This window comes from Eumetopias jubatus, unplaced genomic scaffold (assembly GCF_037043125.1).
Source record: "Eumetopias jubatus isolate StellerSeaLion01/CBP00866 unplaced genomic scaffold, mEumJub1_p1.0 scaffold_3, whole genome shotgun sequence".
Classification (NCBI taxonomy): domain Eukaryota; kingdom Metazoa; phylum Chordata; class Mammalia; order Carnivora; family Otariidae; genus Eumetopias; species Eumetopias jubatus.
In genome coordinates, this window is record NW_028274809.1 from 163,985,366 (window position 1) to 164,011,595 (window position 26,230).

General features: G+C 43.7%; 2 protein-coding genes across 3 annotated transcripts in view; one reads left to right on the forward strand and one right to left on the reverse strand.

Annotated features, from left to right (window-relative positions):
- LOC114211495 (putative glutamine amidotransferase-like class 1 domain-containing protein 3B, mitochondrial) overlaps window positions 1–26,228 on the reverse strand; it is a 59,608-nt gene extending 33,380 nt beyond the window's left edge. Inside the window, exons 1-3 of the mRNA XM_088021877.1 lie at window positions 25,486–26,228; window positions 22,179–22,349; window positions 17,340–19,228 (exon numbers count right to left, since the gene is read on the reverse strand). Coding sequence (XP_087878003.1) covers window positions 19,196–19,228; window positions 22,179–22,349; window positions 25,486–25,509 — 228 coding nt within the window. The 5' untranslated portion in view covers window positions 25,510–26,228 and the 3' untranslated portion in view covers window positions 17,340–19,195. The remainder of the gene's footprint in view (window positions 1–17,339; window positions 19,229–22,178; window positions 22,350–25,485) is intronic.
- ACOD1 (aconitate decarboxylase 1) lies at window positions 1,770–14,591 on the forward strand. 2 transcript variants are annotated; one of them, XM_028106062.2, is made up of 5 exons: window positions 1,771–1,906; window positions 5,618–5,779; window positions 6,680–6,769; window positions 8,255–8,460; window positions 9,336–14,591. In XM_028106062.2, the coding sequence occupies exons 1-5, from the start codon at window positions 1,898–1,900 to the stop codon at window positions 10,312–10,314; spliced, it is 1,446 nt and encodes a 481-aa protein (XP_027961863.1). In that variant the 5' UTR covers window positions 1,771–1,897; the 3' UTR covers window positions 10,315–14,591. The 2 variants fall into 2 exon arrangements, with proteins under 2 accessions (XP_027961864.1, XP_027961863.1); XM_028106063.2 differs by lacking the exon at window positions 6,680–6,769 and having other exon boundaries at window positions 1,770–1,906.
- Window positions 26,229–26,230: the final 2 nt, after the last annotated feature.

The window sequence follows — 26,230 nt, forward strand, 5'->3', positions numbered from 1 at the left end:
AGAATAGGGGAGGGACTTGGAGCTACCATACTCACCTAGGGTCCACATTCATGCCCTCCCTCACACATTCATTCACACAGCACCCAGAATGGGGCAGAGATGATTAAACGTACTGGAGATACAAAGACAAATGATATGGAAGCTGGGGGCCTTGAGGGCATTTTGTATTAGGGTTCTCCAGAGAAACAAAACCAATAGAGTGGTGTGTGTGTGTGTGTGTGTGTGTGTGTGTGTGTGTGTGAGATTGGAATGAATTCAAATGGAGAGAGAGATTTCAGAGAATTGGCTCCTGTGATGGTGAAGGCTGGCTAGCATGAAATCTGCAGGGGAGGTTGGCAGCCTGAAGAGCCAGGGAAGAGTGGACACAGGAGTCGGGAATCTGAACAGCCATCTGGAGGCAGAATTCCTTCTTGGGGGATCTCAGTGTTTTCTCTTAAGGCCTTCTATTGATTGGATGAGACCCATTATAGATTATAATCTGCTTTACTCAAAGTCTATTGATTTAAATGTTAATCACATCTGAAAAACACCTTCAAAGCAACATCTAGACTGGTATTTGGCCCAACACATGGATACCATAGCCTAGCCAAATTGACATATTTAAAAAAAAAAAATAGTGGCAAAACTTGAGCCCAGAGAAGCTAAATGATGGCACTTTTCATTAAAGCTCATCAGGCTTACTAAAGCTCATCGTTCCTTTATTTTTTTTAAAGATTTTATTTACTTATTTATTTGACGGGGGGGGGGGGTGGAGACAGGACAAGCAGGAAGAGCAGCAAGCAGAGGGAGAGGGAGAAGCAGGCTCCATCCGAAGACCCTGGGATCATGACCTGAGAGCGAAGACAGATGCTCAACTGACTGAACCACCAGGCGCCCCTCATCATTCCTTTATAAAGCTTTTCCACGGTGAGATGGTTGAAGTCATCATAGCCTATTTTCATTTCATGTAAAAGTGGTCTTAGGAATTGCTCAGATGTTAAATAACCTGTTTTTTTTTTTTTTTTTTTTGGACCACTAGGAGTATAAACCAATTGTCTAAGACTAAGGAAACAGTAATTACCCAGAGAAGCAGAGCGAGATCCAGACTAGCCACACCAGAGTGATTGATTATAAGCAAAGAGGCCTGGACAGGCTGTGGGGCCAGTGCCATGGGCGAGAGCAGGGAGGCAGGCCATGTATCCCAGCAGCTGAGCAGAGGACCAGGAACCAGAGATCTGCATCTGCAGAAAGGCAGGGCAGGACCCAACAAGGGTCGAGCAGGAGAAAAGCATGATTAATTCCCAATGCCCTTCTAGGTTCTTAATGTCAAGCTACCAGGAACTCAGGCTGGCACATTTGTCCCCAGACAACAGTGACCAACAGGGGTGACATGAAGGGGGAGATGAGTGTGCCTTAAACACTGCCCATGCCCTATTTTACTTCAGCAACCCACTGTTTGGGGGTACTTGGTTGTTTTTAGTTTTTAATCTTATAAGCAAATCTGTGTTTTCTTTTCTTCCATACATCCATGCCGATTTCCTTAGCATAAACTTTTCGAAGCAGGAATACCTGGATAAAAGAGGGTGCATTTTTCTGCGTTTGATGTCTGGCATCTAAGCCCAGGATGCAATCCTACCTTTGCTGTGCACTTCCCTGATGTCTACGAGAAATCATTTGACCATCTCTCTGTTCCTTCCTGGCCTCGTTTAATTCCTCATCCCCTGTAGGTTAAACAACTCATCATGAGGAAGTTGAAATGAGCGTATGTATGTGGGAGGTGTTGAAATAGTGGAAACTTTAGGGTCACAACAAAGAGAAGGGGAATGGGCTGGGAAGAGTGAAAGGTATAAAGGGTGTCACCCAGCCAGTGAAGTCCTCCTCCAGTTCGCGCCTGAGATACGCCTCCAATTTTGACACGATGCTCAAGGTATTGTTACATCTTACGTGGCTTATTTAAATTGGTTTTCTAGCTTACCTCTCCTTTTCTCAATGTCCTTAGAGCTTCCTGCTTTCTTCAAAAACGGCATTTTAGCATTTCTCATAGCCTCTGAGCTATCTAATTACCTGCATCTGGTTTTTCATCGGTGTTTTACCAGTAAGAGATGTGATTCTGTTGCACAGAATTAGGAAGAAAATGAATTATTACAAGCTCATTGAATTTTAACCTCCCGGTTTTGTCTGTGTCCATTATGGCATGGCCAGATTGCCTTTTTAATGTCTGTTTACTGTCCTTAGTTCCCCGGAGAAGATAATCTTTTTGTAGCAGGAATCCTAACATCTTGGTTTGATATTCTAGAGAGCTTAGCACAGTGCCAGACACATGGCAAGAACTTGTGAAATATTTATCAAATGGCTGCATGTTTTGCCTTAATTTATACATTGATAACAGTATTTTACTAAAAAGAGTTGTAAATGCCATGAGAAAATCAGGAAGACCAAAAAAACATTTTAGAAATAGATGGATTCAATCCTACAGACAGCTGAGCAGTTGCATGTTTATGTTCTCATGTTCCTTCTTCCTCGGGAGCATTTCTTTGGGATGCAGGCACTTACCCAGGACTTGTCAGGAGATCCCCAGCGGGCCCTACCTTCGCAGGTCTCTAGCGCCATGGGATCATGCAAACGGATGCCATAATCCCCTTCCAGGCTCCATGTGGTTGCCCCCATGACACATGCTCCCCAGGCACACACGTGTCTGCATAAGCCTCTCCCAGGTCGGATCTAACCCCGGAGAGATGAACGACCAATCACTAAATGCCTTCAACTGTGGGAGCTGTGCGGATGGAAAGAGAGCTTGAAAAGAAGTCATTTTGCTTAGAACAAGGGATCCAACCAGTTCTGTTTACTTGGTGGATCATCAAGCCAGTGCTTTTCCCTCCTTCCCTGCCCCTGTCCCTAAATATGTTTACCCACATTTCTAGCAGCAGGACAATCCAAGTTATTATTCTCCATCCTGATTAGAAACATCCGTGCCAGCCCCCTCTCTCTGCCCCATCTGCCTTCTCTCCTGCTGTCTCCCACCCCAGGCTCCCCTCACCTTTCTACCAAAGTTTCAGAGACATACGACGTAGCCCATTCTTTTTCGAAAATGGCAAGGGTTCTGTGACTTGGTCATCTCAAGACTGAAAATAGGGAACCAGCTGGTGGGCAGGTTGAGGACTTTCAGATGGCCACTGGTTCCATCTCTGAACCCCTGCCCAGACACTGATCTTAGCATCAGGGAGCCCCACACACCCCAGATCCTCTGATTCAAAAACCCGTCGCCCTGTAGCCTATGTTTTAAAAAGCGGTATCTGATGCTCAGAGAGGCAAAGGAAGTTGTACAACAATGTAATAATCAGAACAGAAAAGGGAAACAAGCTGACATTTACTAAGTGGTGCTAAGTACTAGGCATGTCGTGAGACACAGTTGAAGAGTGGGTGTTTTTAGTGGTACATAATAGATGTTGTCTTGGGAAGACGTGTAGAAAACAAAATAACCACCTATACATTGAAGAACTTGATATTTAAAGGAATGGCAAAACACTCTGCTGCTTCTGAAATGCAAATAATCCCGCAGGTTTTTATGATCTGGTTTGTGGGTGGCAGCAGAATGGTCTTCTCCAGGGGCGCCTGGGTGGCTCATTCGTTAAGCATCTGCCTTCGGCTCCGGTCATGATCCCAGGGTCCTGGGATCGGGCCCCACATTGGGCTCCTTGCTCGGCGGGAGGCCTGCTTCTCCCTCTCCCACTCTCCCTGCTTGTGTTCCTTCTCTCACTGTGTCTCTCTCTGTCAAATAAATAAATAAAATCTTAAAAAAAAAAAAAGAATGGTCTTCTCCACTAGGATGAGCACGGGCATTTCATATTCAGCAAGTTCACAGCTAGCCCGTCGTCACTGTCCAGACAGCTGCCCCTCTTCCTGTGCTCCCTCTCGTGGCACATGGCACCGTCGTATCCCCACCCAGAACCTGGGCTATCACAGCAGTCTCTTACCTGCCCTTGTCTACCCCTCTCAATCCATTCTCTGCACGAGGGCTGATGGAGATCTTTGCAAAACACAGTTCTGATCATATGAACCTTTTAAAGACAGCACCATGGCTCCCCTTTAAGCCACAGTCTTTAGCCTGGTGGAACTTCCACCACTCAGTCTAGCCTGCAAACCCCTCTCACCTCTGCCCCCTGTGTGCAGCTCTGCAGCTGGGCTTGCCTAAATCACTGCATCCCTCACACCTCTAAGCCCCAGGCCACGCTGTCACCTCTGCCTTTAACCTCCATCCTTGTCCCGGGCACCTTCACCTGCTGACTCCCTTAAGTCTTCATAACCAGCTCAGGTATCGATGCCTCCAGGTAATCTCCACCACCAAGAATAGACAGGAAGTAGTTCTCAAGTGTAATTTTAAATTTTCTAGTGGCCATATTTTAAAAAGCAGCTGATAAAATTAGTTATAATACTACATTTCATTTACTGATATATCCTAAATATTATCATCTTAGCACATAATCAATATTTTACAATTATTACTGAGATGCTCTATATTCTTGTTTTCCTACTAAATCTTCAAAACCCAGTGTTTATTTTACTCTTATGACACATCCTAGTTTGGACTAGCCACATTTCAAATGCTCAATAGTCGATGTGGAGAGTAGCTACCACGTCGGACATGATAGCACTAGAACATTTAAGAATCACCTAAAGATCTTAATGAAAACACAGAATCCTGCGCTATGCTTCCAAAGCTTCTAGTTCATTTGCAGGTGGGGTGGTAGTCTAATTCTGGAAGTCTGGAGTAGGGACCAGAAATGTTCATTTTCAACAAGAACCCCACATGTTCCGATGTTTCTTTTCCTCCTCGAGAAACGTGGCTTAATAATTATATGCAGCAGTTTGGAGTTAGGCCTGTAGGAATGTGTCCAAACTCCACCATCTGAGAGTTGTGTAACTCAGGAACATCAAGTCTGGGTCTCCTCACCTGCAAAGCGAGATGATGCTCATAATACCTACCCAGAAACTTGGTGGCATTCAATGGATACTGTATTTACAACAGTCAGCATGACACCTGGCGCATATCTAATAATGGCAGCTCCTAGATGGATACACCGGTCCCAGCATGCCCACCTTATTTTTTTTTAAAGATTTTATTTATTTGAGAGAGAGAATGAGATAGAGAGAGAGAGCATGAGAGGGGGGAGGGTCAAAGGGAGAAGCAGACTCCCTGCCAAGCAGGGAGCCCGATGCGGGACTCGATTCCGGGGCTCCAGGATCATGACCTGAGCCGAAGGCAGTTGCTTAACCAACTGAGCCACCCAGGCGCCCCCCAGCATGCCCACCTTATGAGCAAGATGTCCCTCTCATGGTCTCCTAACTCTGTGCTTCCCTCCGCCATAGCCCACCCTCTCTGTGGCCATCACCTGCATGTTGGCCTGTGTCCTCAACTCGAGGACAGAAACTGGCTATTGGGCATTTCCACATCCCTTTGCCTCACACATAGCAGGGGCTCCGTGCTCATCATTTCTCAGGAATTCAACTTAGGTTGATTAACTGGCTTTCCCCTAGTGGAGCAAAACTCGTCACATAAAAGTACCTCAAGCTCCTGTATAGCGAGGAATAAGCAAATACAAATTGCATGTAGCATGTTCTAACACTCTTCTCTTTAAAGTCTGTCACAGAAAGCTTTGCCAGAGTGATCCATGGCTTGACAGTGGGGCACCTGACAGATAACGTTATTCAAAGAAGCAAGAGAATGATTCTGGATACTCTGGGCGTTGGCTTCCTGGGAACCAGTACAGAAGTGTTTCACAAAGCCAGCGAATATAGTAAGGTAAGAAGCTCGGTGTCTACTTTAGATAGAAAACCAAATGCCTGCTCATGAGGTATACCTGCCAATGTGCCCAGAGATATGTGTTTATGGTCTATTATTCTACTCTTTGTTTTAGAGATAGTACTTGGTGTGTGTAGCATCCATCGCTGTATATGGTTTTATGCTCTATTCATGAGTTTTAATATTCAACCATATTCTTTGCTAAGTTACTGTCTATAGACCAATCTTAGGAATAGCGTCTACCCCAATAGCATCTACCATTTATTCATGCAAAGACTTTAAGAGTCTCTGGAGAAAAAGCTGGTTCAGCACTCTGAGCAGAGTGGGTGTGTTATGTGGGAGATGGAGCACCCACCGTCCAAAGGATGTACTTGGTATAGACAATTGGTCCACCTTCCCTGGTATTTACCCTCAAGAAATAAATAAGAAATTCAGACTCCATTCCCTGGCACACCTGTGGATCTCAGTCTGGGACAGAGCCCCAACATCTCCTCTCCCTTCCATGGGGAAAGTTGTGTATTCCTCTACAAGGAAGAGAAAATTCCAATGGTTTAAGGCTGCAATCCAGCACAAAGTGTTCAAATAAGCACCATTATTGGGTGCCTGGGTGGCTCAGTCGTTAATCGTCTGCCTTCTGCTCAGGTCGTGATCCCAGGGTCCTGGGATCGAGTCCCACATCGGGCTCCCTCCTTGGCGGGAAGCCTGCTCTCCCTCTCCCATCCCCCTTCTTGTGTTCCTGCTCTCGCTATCTCTGTCTCTGTCAAATAAATAAATAAAATCTTTAAAAAAAAAAAAATAAGCACCATTATTGACTCCAAAGATGAGGAACGGCTCTTGAAGTGGTAACTTGGCATGTTGTGTTTTCACTCTGTATCTCTGATTGATATTCTTTGGTTCCAGATCTACAGTTCCAACATGTCCAGCAGTGTTTGGGGTCGACCAGACCTAAGGCTCCCGCCATCATATGCTGCTTTTGTGAACGGTGTGGCTGTAAGGAGACTTACGTATCTTTTCAACTGTGAGACAATAATAATTTCAGAGCCAGGAAATAGCTCAGAAATTGTTCGGTTTCCATATTTCATGGATGAGTTACTGAAGTTCAGAGAGATGAAGTGGTCTGTCCTCTCTTCTATGTAGTTACTTCACTTTTTGTGTTTGACAGTGAATTAATGCTTTTCAAATAAATTGTGAAGCACAGGAAATAAGATGGAGGACTTAGATAAAACACCCTAAGGTATCTAAACTTTGCATATAGATAGCAAAAAATATAAAACTTGGTATCTAGACTCAGTTCCTTTTGTTCTAACCAGTGCCAGTTTCTATTCAATAACCAGCTTTTCATCCATCCATTCATTCACTAGATATTTATTGAGAAAGAAACAATGGCCATATGGTGTCTACATTTTCTGAAGCAAAAATCAGCACTTTTCATCTGACGAGTTTTTTTGCTTTGTGTGTCAGCATCCGTCTGTATCTATATACAAGATATAATTTAGACGTGAATGTGTTGGGACTTCTGAGATATTTTTATGGTTTGGGACAGTAGCTCAGAATACTGAAAGTCAAATCCAGCAAGTTCATCCAGGAGTAGATGTCCAGCATCCAGACCAGCCACATCCAACAGACATGGAATTCTATTTTTTTAAGATTTTATTTATTTGAGAGAGAGAGAGAGAGAGAGAGCGCGCGCACGAGCACAAGAGGGAAGGAGAGGGAGAAGCAGGCTCCCCGCTGAGCAGGGAGCCCGATGCGGGGCTCGATCCCAGGACCCTGGGATCACGACCTGAGCTGAAGGCAGATGCTTAACCGACTGAGCCACCCAGGCACCCCTGGAATTCTATTTTTAAGTGAACTTCTGGTTATTACTATTTTTAAGTGAACTTCTGGTTATTACTATTTCGTATAAGGGATAAGCAGATGGCTAGGATGAAGAGGAATAAAACCTACAGCAGCAAATAATGATTTTAAAATATAGCTTAATAGTTAATCTGGGTTCAAGAGTCCTTGCAACTTCCCTGTTAATTTGAAATTATTTCGTAATGAAAAGGTACAAAAATATATGGCCTGATATGGAATAAATGGCATTAAACTTTTAGTGCAACTTATTTGAAGGGTGGGGGAGGGAGAGAGGAACCACCACCTAATTTCACAGCCTTATTTTTAAGGGGGATATAGCTCTTTCCAGGGGCTGTGCCAGAGATTTCTGGCCACCTGGGTAAGATCCAAGCCCACTGGGGGCTCTCTAGTTGCTCCCCAAAGTCCTGTCTGCTCTGGGCAGAGGACAGCAGGTCTCAGTGCCCAGCCATATGATTAAGAATTACAGCCAGCTTATAGGTTTTATTTTCTGATAATTAGATCTAAAAAATCTCATATCAAATAAAGTTATTATGAAACTAAACCCTTACTGGTCACTGCATTCAGAGAAATATTATTTTTTTTTTTTGGTTTTTGGTTGTTGTGTGTCTGTTTACATAGATTCACTCAATGGATTTTGATGACACATGGCATCCTGCCACCCACCCTTCTGGAGCTGTCCTTCCTGTCCTCATGGCTTTAGCAGAAGCTCTCCCTTCAAGTCGAACATTTTCTGGCCTTGATCTGCTGCTGGCTTTCAATGTTGGGATTGAAGTACAAGGCCAATTATTGCATTTCTCCAAAGAAGCCAGTGACATACCAAAGAGGTACGGAGAGAATCTGCCCCCACATGTCCCCTTCACCTGTCTATCGTTATCTCTGCGGAGCCTTCTGACATAGAGCTTAGCTCAGTTGAAAATATTAACATTAGTGCTGACAGCTAAGTCAATTTTCCAGTCACATATCAAACCATATATCCATATACAAAGGTGTGACTTCAGAAGTACTAATGAAAAGTCTCCTTTGGGTTTAGAGGGTCAAGCAACCATGAGCATAAAATTAATTGGGGCCTCTAGTCGAGGGTGATTCATGTCATTTTGGCATCCACGGGTACTGTGAATCTTCCCAATCCCATCTCAAAGTAGAATCTACTTTGATATTTGCTAAGGTCCTTCAGACTGAGAACATTCAGAAGATCTTGAAACTGACTGTTCAACCCACTAATCAAAAATGGTCCCATGTTGACTGTATCATGTAGTTCAATCTTATATTTACTTTTCCAATTGATCCCGCCTGCTAGGAGAGGAGTAAATTGGAATACTGAGTGGATTTTCACAGTTTCCACCAGGTTCTCCCTTTTTATAGCTACTTACGTGGGGTTTCAGCAAATAACAACTTTTGCTTTTCTGGCAACAATTAACAATTTACTGTGTCAGGCACTATTGTAAGCCTGTAGATTCATTCAAAACTCATGAAACCCTATGAGTAGATAGTATGATTAGCACCATTTTATGGGAGAGGAAAGAGGTGCAGAGAGGTTGAGTGACTTTGCTAAGATCACACAGCTAGTAAGTGGCAGAGCTGAGATTTGAACCCAGGCAGCAGGCCTGAGGCATCCACACGCCTGACCACTAACTATACTGCCTCCTGGTGACGGAGGTCTGTAAAGCTCCAACTCTTCGCTTTTTTTTTTACTTTTCAGATTCCATCCCCCCTCAGTTGTAGGAACTTTGGGTAGTGCGGCTGCCACATCCAAGTTTCTAGGGCTCAGCATGACAAAATGCCAAGAGGCCCTGGCTATTGCTGTTTCTCATGCCGGGGCACCCATGGCAAATGCTGCCACTCAGACCAAGCCTCTTCATATCGGCAATGCTGCCAGGCATGGGATGGAATCTGCTTTCCTGGCAATGCTGGGTCTCCAAGGAAACAAGCAGGTCTTGGACATGCAGACGGGCTTTGGGGCCTTCTATGCCAACTACTCCCCACAGGTTCTTCCAAACCTAGATTCCCATACGTGGCTGCTGGACCAGCAGGATGTGGCCTTCAAGAGGTTCCCTGCACATCTGGCCACCCATTGGGTGGCGGACGCAGCTGCGTCCGTCCGAAAGCACCTTGTAACAGACAGAGCCCTGCTTCCCACTGACCGCGTTGAGAGAATTGTGCTCAGAATTCCAGATGTCCAGTATGTCAACAGGCCCTTCCCAGACTCGGAGCATGAAGCTCGTCACTCGTTCCAGTATGTGGCCTGTACCACACTGCTCGATGGTGGCATCACCGTCCCATCCTTCCACAAATGCCAGATCGACAGGCCACAGGTGAGAGAGTTGCTCGGGAAAGTGGAGCTCGAGCACCCTCGGGACAACCTGCCAAGCTTCAACACACTATACTGTGAGGTAAGTGTCACTCTCAGTGATGGAGCCACCTTCACAGAGTGCTCGGATACCTTCTACGGCCACTGGAGGAAGCCACTGAGCCAGGAGGACCTGCGGGAGAAGTTCAGAGCCAATGCCTCCAGCATGCTGTCCTACGACACAGTAGAAAGGCTTCTCAAGATCGTAGAGAATCTAGAAGACCTAGAAGACTGTTCTGTGCTAACCACTCTGCTGAAAGGACCCTCTCCACCAGAGATGGTTTCAAAATCTATCCAGGATTTAACAATTCCATCGTACAATCTCTCCTGAGATTTATCAACATCTAAGTGACTTTATATTGGGGAGAATTCGGTTATTTGCTTTATAAAGCAAGGGTTTACGGTCGATCTGCCCAGGAATAAGGGAAGCAAGGTGGAGAGAGTCCAGAAAGAGAACTGGATTTTTATGGAAGGAGTAGTGTCCTATAAATTTTGCCAGACAGTTCCAGGTACCTAAAGCAAAATAATAAATATGCAAGGAACACAGAGAAATTGATTTTTATAAGCATTCATAAGGCTGAAATTCAAGTCACCTGTAATTTGCTTGTAAAGTTAATCTTTACAGAGGAGTTCTTTATGAACTTCATGAACCTCAAGATGTAGGAGGAATTTGAACCTACATGCAAATTTGCTGACAGTGGAGAAGGCCTCTGGCCTATTGTGCCACCAACAGATTTCTTAGACCACGGGTTTTTACAAACCCTCCACAGTGGAGGGGGTGCTATTGGTTTAAATATAAGGAGTTGGTGGGTCCAAATCCTGCCCCTACAACTTACTAAATGTGACCCTAGGCATGTTGCTGGGTAACCCTCTGCCTCGGTTTCCTTACTGATAAAGCAGAAATAAAAAGCAGTGTAAAAAGTAAAAAGAGTTTGGCTCTGGAAGCCACGCTGTTAACCTCTACAATATATTGCCATTTGTTACAAAAATTTCTTGGGAAAAATATCATGGATGAAGAGTCTGAGATATAATACAGGATGGCAACAAAAAAAAGTATATATGTGAGTAATTAAATATTGATTTTGTAAAATAACAGAAATGTCTTATGGGGTTAAAAATTACAACTTTAGCAATAGATATAAGCAGGGAGTTATTGTAGTTAATGTAGTCTAAATTCCTTGTGTCATTTAAGAAAAGGGTAAAGCTATTAACTCTAGACTTTGATTTGTAAGTATGCATGTTGACATTTCCAGGTAACCATTATAAGACAGCAGTAGAATGTATCACTTCCAGGTTAATAGAGGGAGAAATTTAAAAAAATAATAAAAAATTGGGCACCTGGGTGGCTCAGTTGGTTAAGTGACTGCCTTCGGCTCAGGTCATGATCCTGGAGTCCCGGGATTGAGTCCTGCATCGGGCTCCCTGCTCAGCGAGGAGCCTGCTTCTCCCTCTAACCCTCCCCCTCTCATGTACTTTTTCTCTCTCTCTCTCATTCTCGCTCTCTCAAATAAACAAATAAATCTTTTAAAAATAATAATAAAAAATTAAAAAATGGAGAAGTATGGAGTTAGGAAAAAAAAAATCCAAAGGAAGGCAAGAAGGGAGGAAAAAAAATGAGAAATGTAGAACATACAAAAAACACAATATAAAACAACAGGAAAAAATCCAAATATACCTATAATTACAAAAAGAATGGACTAAATACTCCAGTTAAAAAACACAAAGATTATGTATAATTAAAAACAATGTTTAATGTTTATTAGTTTCTAATTTACATATCATTAATTCATCTAGTTTGAGTGTATAGTTCAGTGAGTTTTAGTAAAGTTACAGAGTTGTGCAAACATTGCCACAATCCAGTTTTGGAGTACTTTTTTTTTAAGATTTTATTTTTAGTAATCTCTCCACCCAATGTGGGGCTCAAACTCACAGCCCGAGATCAAGAATTGCATGCTCCATCAACTGAGCCATCAGAATACCTGGAGTACCTCTGTCATGCCAAAAAAACAAAAAACAAAAACTCCTCATGCAGGCCTGTGATTAATCCTCATTCCCACCTCCAGCCCTTAGCAGCCAATGATCCATTTTCTATCTCTATAGTTGTGTCTTTTCCAGATATTTCATTTAAATGGAATCATACAGGGGTGCCTGGGTGGCTCAGTTGGTTAAGCGTCTGCCTTCAGCTCAGATCCTGATCTCAGGGTCCTGGGATCGAGCCCTCAGTCAGGCTCTCTGCTCAGCGGGCAGTCTGCTTCTCCCTCTCACTTTCCCTCTGTGCCCTCTCTCAAATAAATAAAATATTTTTAAAACAATGGAATCATACAATATGTAGTCTTACATGTCTGGCATCTTTCACTTAGCATAACAGGGCTTTTTTTTTCCCACATATGTATCAGTATTTTATTCCTTTTCATTGCTGAGTACTGTTCCATTGTATGAATATACATTTATTTACCCATTCAGTAGTCGATGGACAGTGGACTGTTTCCAGTTTGGGTCTACTACAAATTATGCTTCTATGATCATCCACATGTATGTCTTGGTGTGAACATATCTTTCTATTTCTCTTAGGTCGATACCTAGTTGCTGGAATGCTGGGTCATTTAGTTAGTACATGTTTAACTTTATAAAAAAAACCTCCAGGGGCGCCTGGGTGGCTCAGTCCGTCAAGTGTCTGCCTTCGGCTCAGGTCATGATCCCGGGACTCTGGGATCAAGTCCTGCATCGGGCTCTCTGCTCAGTGGGGAGCTTGCTTCTCCCTCTCCCTCTGCCTGCCACTCTGCCTACTTGTGTTCTCTCTGTCTCTGTCAAATAAATAAATAAAATCTTAAAAATAAAAACCAAAAAACGTCTCCAAAGTAGCTCTATCCCATTACATTTCTACCAGTAATATATGAGGGTCCCAGTTTCTCCATATCCTTACCAACCCTTGGAATTGTCAGTCTCTTTTATTTTAGCCTGTCTAATGAGTATGTAATGGTATCTCGTTTCAGTCTGCATTTTCCAAATGATGAATTCTTGCCTATTTTTGAGAAATATTTTAATTAGGTTGTCTTCTTATTCAGTTGTAGGAATTCTTTATATATCCTGGGTATAAGTTCTTTATCAGATGTATGTTTTACAAACATTTTCCCCCAAGTCTGTGGTTTGTCTTTTCATGTTTTTAGTGGTCTTTTTTAAAGATCAAAAATTTTAAATTTCAATCAACTCCATCTTACCATTTAAAAAAATTTTATTAAAAAAATATAGAAAATAAAAATAAAAATGTTATTGTTCCTGCTTTTGGTGTCATCAGAAGGCTTCTTAAAAATCCAGTTATATAAGTTATCCAAGACTCATAAGGATGCAGAAAAGTCGAAAGTAAAAAGATGGGAGAAATATGGATGGAATACTAACCAAAGCAAGCTGGAATAAATAAATGTTAATGTTAGACAAAAACAGAACTCAAGCAAAAAGCATTACTGGGAACAAGGAAGGTGACTACATAATGATAAAAAATTCAAATCAGTAGGTAATTAAAATAATTCTAAGTAATACTGAACTACAAGGAGAAATACATGAATCCAATACCATACTGAGAGAATTTTAACACTAATCTCTTAGTAACTGATATCTCAAGAAAACCAAAGATAAATAAACTGTATTAAGATTTAAACACAATTTACATGTTTTATCTAAAGGACCTACAGAGAATCTGCACCAAACAAGTAGAGATTTCACAATCTTTTAAATATCTCACAGAACATTTACAAAAAAGGACCATAAGCCATAAAGCAAGTTTTAACAACTTTTCAAAGGACTGGAAGATATAGATCATTTTCTCTAATCATAATGCAATTAAGTTTAAATTCAATATAAAAAAAAGATGATTAGAAAACTTGAAATGTTTGGAAATAAAAATTCCTTGAAGTAACTTTTGGGTCACAGAAGAAATTGTCATAAAAATTATAAAACATTTAGAACCAACCGATAACAAAAATAGCATATATCCAAATTTGTAGGATGTAGCTAAAACAGGACTTAGAAATGTGTAGAATTTTCTATGGCTGGCTCTCTACCACTTGGATTATGCTGTTCGATAAGACATATCATGTAGCTGTGATTAATTTGAACAGTAAATAAAACGGGAGATCAAAGTGGTGGTTTCTATTGTGGCCTTCAGATACAATTTAATTATCCTGTCTTTATACACTTCAGAAATTTCTAGGGGCAAGATCTAAGGGCTAGTAATAATATCCTCAGGTAACCCCTGTTATAAGCAAGACACAGACCCAAAATGGAGTCCTTATGCTAAGCCCCACATCACTAAAATGAGGTTTACTTACAGTTTCAGCACTCCCAGAAATGGAATCTCAAACCAATCATTCAGGAATTTCCAGAACAGCACTAGTTAGGCAATATGCCTGACAGACCCCCGCCATCCCCTAAAGGAAAGTAACCTTGAAATAAAAAATCTATTTGGTCTAATGTAACTTCCCTGTTCCTATTCCCTCCTACCTATAAGTCTCTCATCTTACACAGCAACTTGGAGCTCCTTTCTACCTGGCTAGGTTGGGTGCTATGTAATTCAAATCAATTTTTGCTCAAATAAACTTTTTTTTAATGTAATGTAATGTTATTTATTTATTTATTTATTTGAGAGAGAGAGCCAGAGGACGAGCAAGCAAGCACTAGCAGGAGGGGTCAAGGGAGAAGAAGAGGGAGCGAGAGAATCTCAGAGCCTGAAGCAGGGCTCGATCTCATGACCCTGAGATCACAGTCTGAGCCAAAACCAGGAGTCGGATGCTCAGCTGACTGTGCCACCCAGGCGCCTCTCAAGTAAACTCTTTAAAAAAATTTAACACAGGGACACTTGGGTGGCTCAGTCGGTTGAGCATCTGCCTTCAGTTCAGGTCATGATCCCAGGGTGCTGGAATCGAGTCCCGTGTCAGGCTCCCTGCTCAGTGGGGAGTCTGCTTCTCCTTCTCCCTCTACCCTTCCCCCTTCTTGTGCTCACTCTCTCTGTCAAATAAAATCTTTTATTTTTTAAAGTTTTTTTTTTTAAGATTTTATTTATTTATTTGAGAGAGAGAGAATGAGAGATAGAGAGCACGAGAGGGAAGAGGGTCAGAGGGAGAAGCAGACTCCCTGCTAAACAGGGAGTCCGATGTGGGACTCGATCCTGGGACTCCAGGATCATGACCTGAGCCAAAGGCAGTCGCTTAACCAACTGAGCCACCCAGGCGCCCCTAAATAAAATCTTTTAAAAAAAATTTAATACGCCTCAGTTTATCTTTTCACAGCTTTGATGGATGCTTCAGACAAACAGCAGAGGTTGGGGAAGATGTCCTGAGGGGACCACAGCACTCAAGGTGACCTTGATATTGGTTATTATGCACACCAAGTTAACTGGCAGGAAAAACTATGAGGGAATATGGGTCTGTAGAGAGAACATAAGGGTCCTCCTCACTGGCGGTCCTGCACACCATCCCCCACCCCCACTCCCCCACCATACCACATACAAAAAAAAAAAAAAAGCAGAGGTAAGAGAGGGAAAGATTGGCTCCCCACATTCCTTTCTAGATGATTCCTTTTTAGAAGGGTCAAAAGCTTGGGCATTTTTGAGCCAGAGTGCTGAAGGAGAGCTTTGATGGAATGGAAGAGTTAAATCAAGCCCACTTGTCTCTTGGGTCCATGGAGCTGGAGAACAAGGATGGCCTGTGGGCCACTCACCCTGAGAAAGCCCAAGGTGGGGGCTTGGGCCGCTCTGATCTGCTGTCTAGGCAGTGTGGAAAATGCTTGCTTTTCCCCTTCCATTCCCTTGGGGGTGGCAGCAAAGGATGCCACTGTGTTATAGGCTCTATGTGTCGGCGAATGAGTCCTCCACATGGATCAGGCCGGGCCATAAGGGAGAAAACCCACCTGAGACTGGGGCCAAAGCTCCAGCTCAGAGAGAGGCACATTCCAGCACCCTCCGTGTTTCTGCATCCTCTACACACGTTCAAGGCCTTAAGTCAAACTACCTGTCACTAGACACACCAAAGGAACCACGATGCTGGCTAGCATATGTGTTTTGGGGATCCCCAAGACCACACGCACATTCAGGGATCATTAGAAGAATATAGGGGACTCTCGTACCCATGGGTAAGGTTTGTTACAGTGAAAGGATACGTGACAAGTTCGACTAGAGAAAAAGCCACTGGCAGCATCTGGAGGCTTCAGATGCCCCCTCCCACCAGTTAGGAGATGCATGAATGTGTTCCTCTCTCCAGGAGTGAAAAATTCACTGAAGTGTGTACACTCTTTCTCCCCTGGGGAGAATTAGCACCCAAGGTTTTTAATAGTGTCTGGTCACGTAGGTCCCCTCTGCCCAGCAATGATCATAATCCCAAACTCAAAGAAGGAAAGCAGGTGTTTGGCATAATTGTCTGCTGAACAACTATGTCTGCACAGTCTCGGCAGAGCAAACTATTTTTATCAGTCAGGGAGTGGGTTAAGGGCCAAGCTCCCAGATGCCCGCCAAGGATGAACCTCATGAATGGGCCTTAATAAAGACAGCAGCTTGAGGCCTGCTACATTCTCTTTCCTGCACATTTCCCATCCCGAAATGCCTTTCTTTCCTATTTGTGTGGTTTTGTAGGCTATAAAGATACAACACAGGAAAATTGGATGTCACCTCCACTCCGGGAATTGTCTCTGCTGTGTAGCAGTGGGAGCTCTACAAGCCGTGGGTTCTATCACAGTGTTAACTAAAGCTGCTAGCCCCAGCAGCTCACAGCTGTCACAAAGAGCGGTAATGATTTTAGCCCAGGCACTGAAAATGAGACTATGTGAGTTTTCTTTCTTTTTAAGATTTTATTTATTTATTTGAGAGAAAAAGAGTAAGACAGAGAGAGCACGAGCAGGGTGAGGGGCAGAGAGAGAAGCAGGCTTCCCTCGGAGCACGGAGCCCGATGCGGGACTTGATCCTGGGACCCCGGGATCATGACCTGAGCCGAAGGCAGACGCTTAACAACTGAGCCACCCAAACGCCCCAAGAATATGTGACTTTAAAGGGAATTTTTATATGTTGTATTTTATAACAACTTTGCTCGGAAGCCTTTATCTAAAACAGATATCCCCGTCAGATGAATCTCCTATGACCCCACCTTTAGGCCTGTAATACCTTACGTAGGGGAACCTCTTTGGAGACGCTTTGTAAATGGTGGGCGTTCATTATCAACAAACTTATGTCAAGGGCTTCATATGCCAGAGGGTGTTCCTGGTGCAGGTCAACAAAATAGACAGACGCCTCTTACCATCATGAGCTTATAATCCATAAGCTGTGAGTAGAGAGACAAGCAAATCAGTACACAGGACAAGGAAAGTGCTCTGTACCTATTCGGGGCCAGCTGTGCTTCCTCACTCCTCCCCTGGTGGGAATGTGAACCTTCCAGAGGTAGAATTCGTAGCTTCCGGTTCTTCCTGGGCCGAGACAGAACCTGTGACAACAGAAGCTTCATGGCACTGGAGAAATGCAGGACTTCCCCGCACAGAGCAAAGCCACAGGGAACTGAAGGGAGCAGGGCAAGGTCACAGTAAGATCTGCTGCTCCTCCTTCCGGCAGAAGGATGCACCTGTGCGCATGCGCCCGTGTGTGTGTGGTCTCTTCCCATCCATATGAAATCTACCTGCGATGTTGCAGGTTTTTATCACCCGGTGAGATTGTTTTATTCCCCCCTCTTCCCCTACTCTATAATTAAAAAAAAAAGTATAGGGATAGTTCCTAGCAAGTGAAACACTCCAAAACAGATGAGCGTTCCACAGGCTACTCTGGTTCCTGCTAAACCCTGGGTGCCCAGGCACGGACAGCTGCAGAGGACATCAAAAGAATGTATGACACACAGTAACGTTAAAAAGTGTCATGGCTTTATCTGAGTCATAGCAAACAGAGAACCTTCACAGAAATCATGAAGATTAGTTTAGTCATCTAGTTGAGTTGTAAATGCAGAAATCAACATCCAGATGTCATCGTCTCACTTAAATTCCCCCTGCTTTCTATTGTCCTTCTTATTATGGACAATTCAACCCATCCCAGTTACAGTTGGTGTCCTTACAGGAGCCAACCTGGAGGTTCAGGAAAAAGCCTTTGGAACAGCCCAATGCCCGTCTGTTTGAAACACGGCTTGAGAGTCATTTCTGACTTTAAAAAATGAAAGAAGTGAAACTATGCTTGTCTAGAAACCATGTATTTCTGAATAATTCAGTGACAATTATTTAATCTTTGAGTCAGGATCACACTGAAAGTACCTCTCAGTAAGTGATAAAGTGTGTCCCTCATTTGGTTGGAGCTGTTTTTACTTGAACATGTTCTTCTAAATATTATAACTAAAGCATCACTTTTCAAATCCCTTCGAAAGCCTCCCCTGCCATCTTGCCGCTTTCTCCACACTGCTCCCATGGAGGGGCCGCCTCTGGGCCACTCTGTTGGCAGCATCCTAGCAGGACCCCCCTCCCTGCAGCCCTTTGCGCAGCCAGGCTCCTATTCGGCAGCAGCCCCAGCTGCATCATCGAACCTATCAGAAGAAAAGATACCTGAGAGGAAGAAAGTGTTTCTTAGGCAATTGACAGCATGACTGTGAAGAGAGTTAAAATGATCAGCTTGCACTGGCCTCTCAAATGCGGCAGTGTTTGGAACAGAAGCCCACAGGCACTGTGCATGGAAGAAATCTGTTCCAACATGAGGCTTCATTTAAATATTCCCTTAGTAAGAGAAAATGAAGGCTGTATGTACTCAGATCAATAGGAAATAATTAAAGCAAGGATAATTTGATCCATTCAGCTGAATGATATCATACAAGAGAACTGATATACTGAGAATTTTTTCTTATAGAGTAAGCCAGTGTATTTCGAATGAATATATTTTCCCTATGATTCAAAGCCAGCTGGTCTCATCACCTTAAAGCACTGTCCCTCACCGTGTCCGGCCCCCACCTGAGTGCCAATTACCAAATATGGCAGGCCCCACGTGGAAGATAATTCGTTAAGCTACCAGGAAAGCAGTCACATTGATACTCATTTGGAGGAAGGAAAATGGGAAAATGCTATAGAACCTACTTACCAGGCAGTAAGCTTTTCACCCTTTCCTCCCCCTGCATCCACATGAGTTTCCTGACCCACTGTGACTTCACAGCATGAAGGTGTCAGCTGCCAGGATGTGTGAAATGCAACAGAAGAGTCCTTTACCGAACTGCTCACGGGGTGGCTCTGGGCCACCCCAACACCACCTACAAAGAGAGGAAACCCAGGGCTACCTGGGGCAGCTGACAAGAAGAACCTATGAACAATTAATTCTTCAGCAAAGAATTAAGGCAGATGAGCACAATAACCCACCATTAGAATGCAAAAATAACATTTCTTTAAGTCTTCTGGGGTTGGCAATGATTTAATTAATTCATTAACTTCATTTTTAAAAGTCAGAACAGCAACCTGTATTTGTCAAAGTTGCTCAGAGATCCTTCTGTAAAAAGCTGGTGCCAAAGGCTGAAACACAAACCTGACCCTTAGGGAATTTACACGGCTTCAATGTAGCCCTTGTAGAAAGTGGATTTTACAGACACCAAATAATAATAATAATAAACGTTTTTCATCAACAGTAAAATTCTGAAGATACAAGGTGGGATACCCATCATGATGATAATTTTTGCTAAATATTTCAAGTGTGGTACAAAGTAGAAATATAATTTTTAAAAGAGCATTTGAGATAACTTCAGTCCTCCTAAAAACAAAACTGTATCTTCATGTATTAGAATAAAAGATTGTTTTAAAAACCACTGTAATTTGTGCTCGCTTCGGCAGCACATATACTAAAAACCACTGTAATTTTTTGATTGATTTACAAGTGACACCATTTGAGACGTGAAAACTAATTTTAACATCAGACCTCAAGGGCAATAATCTTTACAAAGTTGTCTCAGGGCATACCTTTTCGCAGTGAAAGAAAAAAAGACTAAATCTACAAGACACCAGCAGCTCAAATAAAATTAATAATTAATCTCCCTTATGTTCCCCCCAGGTTTTGTAAAGAGATATTTAAACTTATGTTGTATATATAATGTGTAGCAAGTCTCCAATGCCCGATAACCATGCCGCCTAGTATTCGTTGCCTTTTGTAGACTCCTCTCTTTGAACCTAAATCTCCCTTTTGATCAATGGAATGTGGCAGAGATGACACTGAGGGACATCTGGGGCTAGAGTGTAAGAGGAAAGCCTGGGTCTCTTGGAATGTTGTTCTGAGGGTTGCCAGCTCTCATGTGAGAAGCTCAAACACCCTGGGGTCTATAGGTTACCAGGAAGCCCAAGATCGCCACAGGGAATGGCCAGATGGCTGCTCAGGTGTTCCAGACAATCCCAGCTTAGGCACCAGAAAGACACCAGGGTGGTGACTTCCAGCCCAGTCATGCCTTCAGATGCCTGCAGCTCTAGCCACCATGCAGCTTGCCAGAGAGATCTCAAGCGAAGCTCAAGCTAAGCCTAGTCGACCAAAAGAACCAGGAAAGATAATAAATTATTGTTGAAGATGCTAAATTTTGGTGGTGCCTGTTACCCAGCAATAGATATCTGGAATACTTTGTATGTAAAATAGCAGTAAGCAACCTGTTCAGATAGACATGTAAGTATCCACAGCAACACACTCCTTATCTAAAACAATGATTTCTGATTCTCACGGTAGGACATCTCCAAACCACCTCCAAAGATTTCAAGAATATTGTGAACATTTCAAATAATCTTAAAATAGGGGCACCTGGGTGGCTCAGTCAGTTAAGCACCTGTCTTCAGCTTGGGTCATGATCCCGGGACCCTGGGACTGAGCCCTGAGTCGGGCTTCCTGCTCAGCAGGGGTGGGGGGACTGCTTCTCCCTCTCGCTCGTGCTCTCTCGTGTGCGCTCTCTCACTCAAATAAATAAAATCTTAAAAAAAGATTATTTTTTAAGATTTTATTTATTTATTTGAGAGAGAGAGAGCACAAGCAGAGGGAGCAGCAGAGGGAGAGGGAGAAGCAGACTCCCTGCTGAGCAAGGAGCCCGATGTGGGGGTTGATCCTAGGACCCTATGAAAATGACCTGAGCCAAAGGCAGATGCTTAACCAACTGAGCCACCCACGTGCCTCCCAAAATAAATAATCTTAAAATAACGGTGCATAGGTGGCACAGTCAGTTAAACATCCATCTGACTCTTGATTTTGGCTCAGGTCATGATCTCAGGGTCATGAGATTGAGCCCTGTGTCAGGCTCATGCTCAGGGAGGAGTCTCCTTGAGATTCTCTCTCCCTCTGCCCCCTCACCCCTGCTTGTGTGTGTGTGCACATGCGCCTGTGCGCATGCCCTCTCTCAAGAAAAATCTTAAAAAATAATCTTAAAACTGATTTTAAGTGTTTGAACAAACTAAAACTGTTTAGTCTGAAAAAGATCAATATATAACACACAGTTCCTTATGAGGGGATTAAATAAAAAGTAAAAAACATCTAAGACAATTATACTTGTAAATCAATTATTTATTTTAAAAGGTAGAGTCACCTATCTATAAGTGATTCCTGCACTGAAAAGGTCCAGAAACAGGCAACCCTCCACTGTGATTTCCAGTGTCTCAAGGTCTCAAAACGTGGGCTGCATGCCACCTGTCACCTGGGAGCTGAATCAGCACCTGCGGGCTGTAACAAGATCTCCAGGTGATTCACATACCTATTAAACTTAGAGACAGGCTTTTATAGAGCAGTGGTTCCCAAACTTGTCTGCATATGAGAATCATATGGGAATCTTAAAAAATTCCAAAATCCAGGCCATAGGGACACAGGCACTGGTGGTTTTAAAGTCCTCCAGGTGATTCCAGGCACAGCCAAGTCTGGGAACCACTGGTGACTCCTTTCATAAAGCACTGGTCCTCAAACTTGGCCGCACAGTGGGAGAACCTGTGGAGCATCAAAAAGCACTACCATCTGTTTCCAGCCCCAGGAAGTCTGATGCGACTGGTCTCAGGTGTGACCCAGGCACTGAGACTTTTTAAAGCCTTCCCAAGTGACTTTCATGTGCAGCAAAGTTTGAGAACCGTGATCTAGAGCCTGGCACAGAGGCTTCAAGATGGTAGCTAAGTCTGCACCACTCTTTCTGCAAAGGGGTTTAAAGTCAGTGAACATTAATTAAAATTAACAGTTGGTCTCACAGCTTTCAGCTAACTCACCGGCATAATGACAGCTTCAAGCTTGCTGGGGTTCAGGTCTGCCAAATCTTCTATGTCCTCATGGGCTCTCCTGGCACTTTCCTCCAGCACATTTCTCTTCTCTCCTGCTGGGCTCTCTTTCAAGTGATTAACAATGTACATCTGCTGAGCATTAGGAGCAAATAGCTTCACCTTCAAAAATAGAAATAAAAACAAATGATGTCATTGCCTCTATGAAAATAATCAAGCAAATCAATCTCAGAGCCTAAACCAGGAAGGAAAGTCAGAAAACCACTAAGTAATTCCGTATGCCTTCAGGGCCAACACCAACTACAAATAGCCACAAGGAAGAACTGCAGGGGACTTCTGCGGGGGTTGGGGGGGAGAGCTATAAATTAGCTTCCAGAAAGAAAGTAGAACAGAAAGAGACTGATTTCCAAATACATACATACACATATCTATCTATACACACACAGCCATATATGTGTGTATACATATGTATATAAATTACATAGCCCTTGAACGACACAACTCCATGCATCGAAAATTTGTGTAACTTTGACTACCCATAGCCTACTGTTGACCTAAAGCCTTACTGATAACATAAACTGTTAACGCACACATTTTGTATGTTACATATATTATATACTGCAGTCTTACAATGAAGTAAGCTAGGAGAAGAAAATGTTAAAGAAATCATAAAAGTACATTTACAGCTGTATTGTATTGATATTAAAAAAAATTCTGTGTATAAGGGGACCCACACAGTTCACACCCGTGTTGTTCAAGGGTCAACAGTACATGCTTTTTAAAGAGATGGAAGAGAGGATTTTATTTTAAAGATTTTATTTATTTATTTGTTAGAGCACAAGCAGGGGGAGCGGCAGGCAGAGGGCAAAGCAGGCTCTCCACTGAGCAAGGAGCCTGATGAGATGCAGGGCTCAATCCCAGGACCCTGGATCATGACCTAAGCCGAAGGCAGACGCTTAACCGACTGAGCCACCCAGGTGTCCCGAGAGGATTTGATTTTATAGATAGAAACAGAGGGCTCAAAACCATGGGAGAGTTGAATAAATCTATGTTTAAAGTCTTTCTAAAGCTGGGATTCTCAAGCCTGCTGCATATTAGAATCACCTGGAGAGGCTGAGGCCCTGTTCCATGAGAACCCCTGGGATGGAAGCACTAGCTTGGGCATTGGTATGTCTTAAAATCTACTGAGGTGATTCCATCATCTGTCAGGGTTGGCAATCACTGAACTAAAGCAAATGGGAAATAAAACTCATAAACTCAGGGCTCTAAGTTAAAATCTCACGGGTTTTATTTATTTTTTTTAAGATTTTATTTATTTATTTGAGAGGGAGCGCACGAGTTCGATCCCAGGACTCTGGGATCAGGGCCTGAGCTGAAGGCAAACGCTTAACCGGTTGACTGAGCCACCCAGGCGCCCCTAAAATCTCAGGCGTTTTAATGCCAAAAACCCAAAGCAGACCATTTGGAAGCTCTTGCTTGACCTACTTCCAGGCATCCAACCCAACCAAGCTCTGGATTATCACCCCCAGTCTGCCATCAGAAAGAGTTCCTCTTTCCCCAACAGCTGGATCCTGCAGGGGCAGTGATCTGGGGAGACATGAGGATTAGGAGGCAAGGAAGGAAGTGCAGGGCAGGCACCTATATACTGGGGCCCTAGGTGTCACACCTTATTCACTGACTTCTACTCCACCCCAAAACTTGCAGGTCCACTTCTCCGGGATTTAGATAAGGCTGGTCTGAGTCAAATGTCCCTTGACTTTGAGAAGGCATCATTAGGACTAGAAAGCATACGATCATGTTTCAGCCTCCTGTTATTAAACTTTGTATTTGATTAAAATATATATTAATATTCTAAACATTCTCTCTTCTCTGTATTTTTGGTTTTACAAAACTGAGTAATATCTCCTATCTGTGGGATAGATCTACGGGAGAGATTCTAAGCACATATATATCCCATTATTAGTAAAAAGAAAAAAAAAGCTGCAAACATTCTGAAGGGCAAGAAAGATGAAAAAAAAATGTGGACTGGTTTTTAAACCAGTAATTCTGGATACAGACTGGCTTGCAGTTGCTTCGTGAAATTAACCGGATCTACCTGCCCAAGGTGGAGGTGAAGATAAAAATTTAAATTTCACCTAAACTCTACCCTCCCCCAGAATCCTATAACTCTATTTTTTCCTTTGAGGAGATGCTATACAGTTCCACTGGTGGGCAACAGTTCAATGGTTGATAAACATGATTTTATCAGACTACAGTACTCTTCTGAGTGTTCTTAAGCTAACTGAGCAAGGACCCAAGGGAAACCAATTGGATTAAAATTCAAACTATTTTTTGATGGATCTTCCAAGATTTAAAAACCATGAACTAGAGAGAAGTCAGTACAATGAGGTATCAGGTAACAACAGTCTATAAGCATCTTCTGCCTGGGATGCTGGGGTCATAGCCAAAAGGAACAGAAGGCAGAACCAGACCCGAGCAGATGGGAGCTACTGAGAGGCTGAGTTAAGGCTAATATGAGGGACTGCTTTCTCACCATTAGAGCTCCCTGCACGTGGAATGAAGAGACTGCAGTCCCGAGAGAGAAGAGCCCCACCACTGACCATGGTCAACTCGAAACTTGTTTCTATAGCTCTCAGAAGTCCTGAGTAGGATGGGAAGCTCCATTAGCCCTCTAGCCTATGATCCCATTATTTGTATATTGTTACTTTGGAGAGCTGTTTCAGGGGTAAATCATGCTCAAGTAAATACCCTCTGGGAATCCTGTGGGTGCCCTGTCAAACTGAACATTACATTTCAGCCGTCATAGCTAGGATGTGTTGCGCCCTCCCTCCCCACCCCCAACTTGTGTGGGTCTTTGGAGAGGTCAGTTGGTGATTCAGAACTGAGCCATGGTATGCAGGAGAGCTAGGATTGCACCCACCTAAATAGTTAGGTAAGTGGGTGTTAAAAGGGTACCCTGCCTGAATCTCCACAGAATTTCCCAAGCTGGTGCAGCAAGTGGGAGAAGGGGAGGGAGGTTGGGTGCGGAAGGGACAAATTCCCATCGGCCCTCAGAAAGCCTAGCAGGCGTGGGGAAGCCAGTGCTGCTCCCTCCATGGGTCATGTGGTCGCCTCTGACCTCACTTACTCCACTATCCTTTACAAATACTATGATGGTTCACAAGTGTTGTGGGTGAAGTGAAGGTAAGCTGCTCTCTTGTAAAACAAGTAACTATAAGTTATAACGCTTTTAATGTACTATTTATAGACATAAGTTAATATCTTTGTATAAAAGTATGGCAGGCCTTGGATATCTCACCAGAAGCAGGGCGGTTGATCCCATTGTTTTCTTGAGCTGGATGAAGGGTCAAAGAAGGGTAATGTAGAATCTTCTCCCCCACTGAAGCGGGTGATCCCAACAAGGAAGAACATCTGGGGGGTTAGGGGTGGAGTGGATTAAATAGCGTAGTATCGTGGGCTGTGCACTGCGGTGGCCATTGGCTCAGGTTGGGTGAGGACCAGTCATTCCTCCAGGATTGTCTTCCTCACTGCACCACCACCGCCAAATAAAGATTCTTTAACTCTAATGTTTAATGTCACCTAGTCTGGACCCTGTGTGGAGGGGTGAGAGTTCCGTGCTAGAGAATCCAAAGGAGGGGCCCAAAGACGGACTCTTTTGTTGGTGGTGGTGGTTTGGTTTAGGTGGGAATTGTTGAGCGCAGGTCAGAAAAATAGCTCCAAAGAAGCGGTGAACTTTAAACTGAGACGCGGGGCCAGAAGCACTGGGCATTCTGTGTCTGTTTCAGAAAAAGGAGGCCCCGAGGCCCGGATGGAGCGCTCCAAGAAGCCGGACCCAGGCGCCTTCCCGGCCGGCAAAGTTTTGAAAGCCACCACCCTGCGGGCAGCTGCGGACAGGAAAAACGGTCCGCACGAAAGGGCTCCGCTCCCTCCCGCTCCGGAAGGCGTCGAGGCGTCCGGCGCGGCGGGGCCGAGGCTCCGGCCGGGGAGAGGGTGGGACCGGCCGGACCCAGGCGGCCGAGTCCGGGGTTGGTGCGGCGCGGAGG

Bases quoted from the DNA above. Each gene is read 5' to 3' on its own strand.
- ACOD1 (XM_028106062.2), top strand. The intron at 6,770-8,254 runs GTAAGGAGACTT...CTGTTTACATAG, and splicing joins CTTTTGTGAACGGTGTGGCT to ATTCACTCAATGGATTTTGA. The intron at 8,461-9,335 runs GTACGGAGAGAA...TTTACTTTTCAG, and splicing joins GCCAGTGACATACCAAAGAG to ATTCCATCCCCCCTCAGTTG.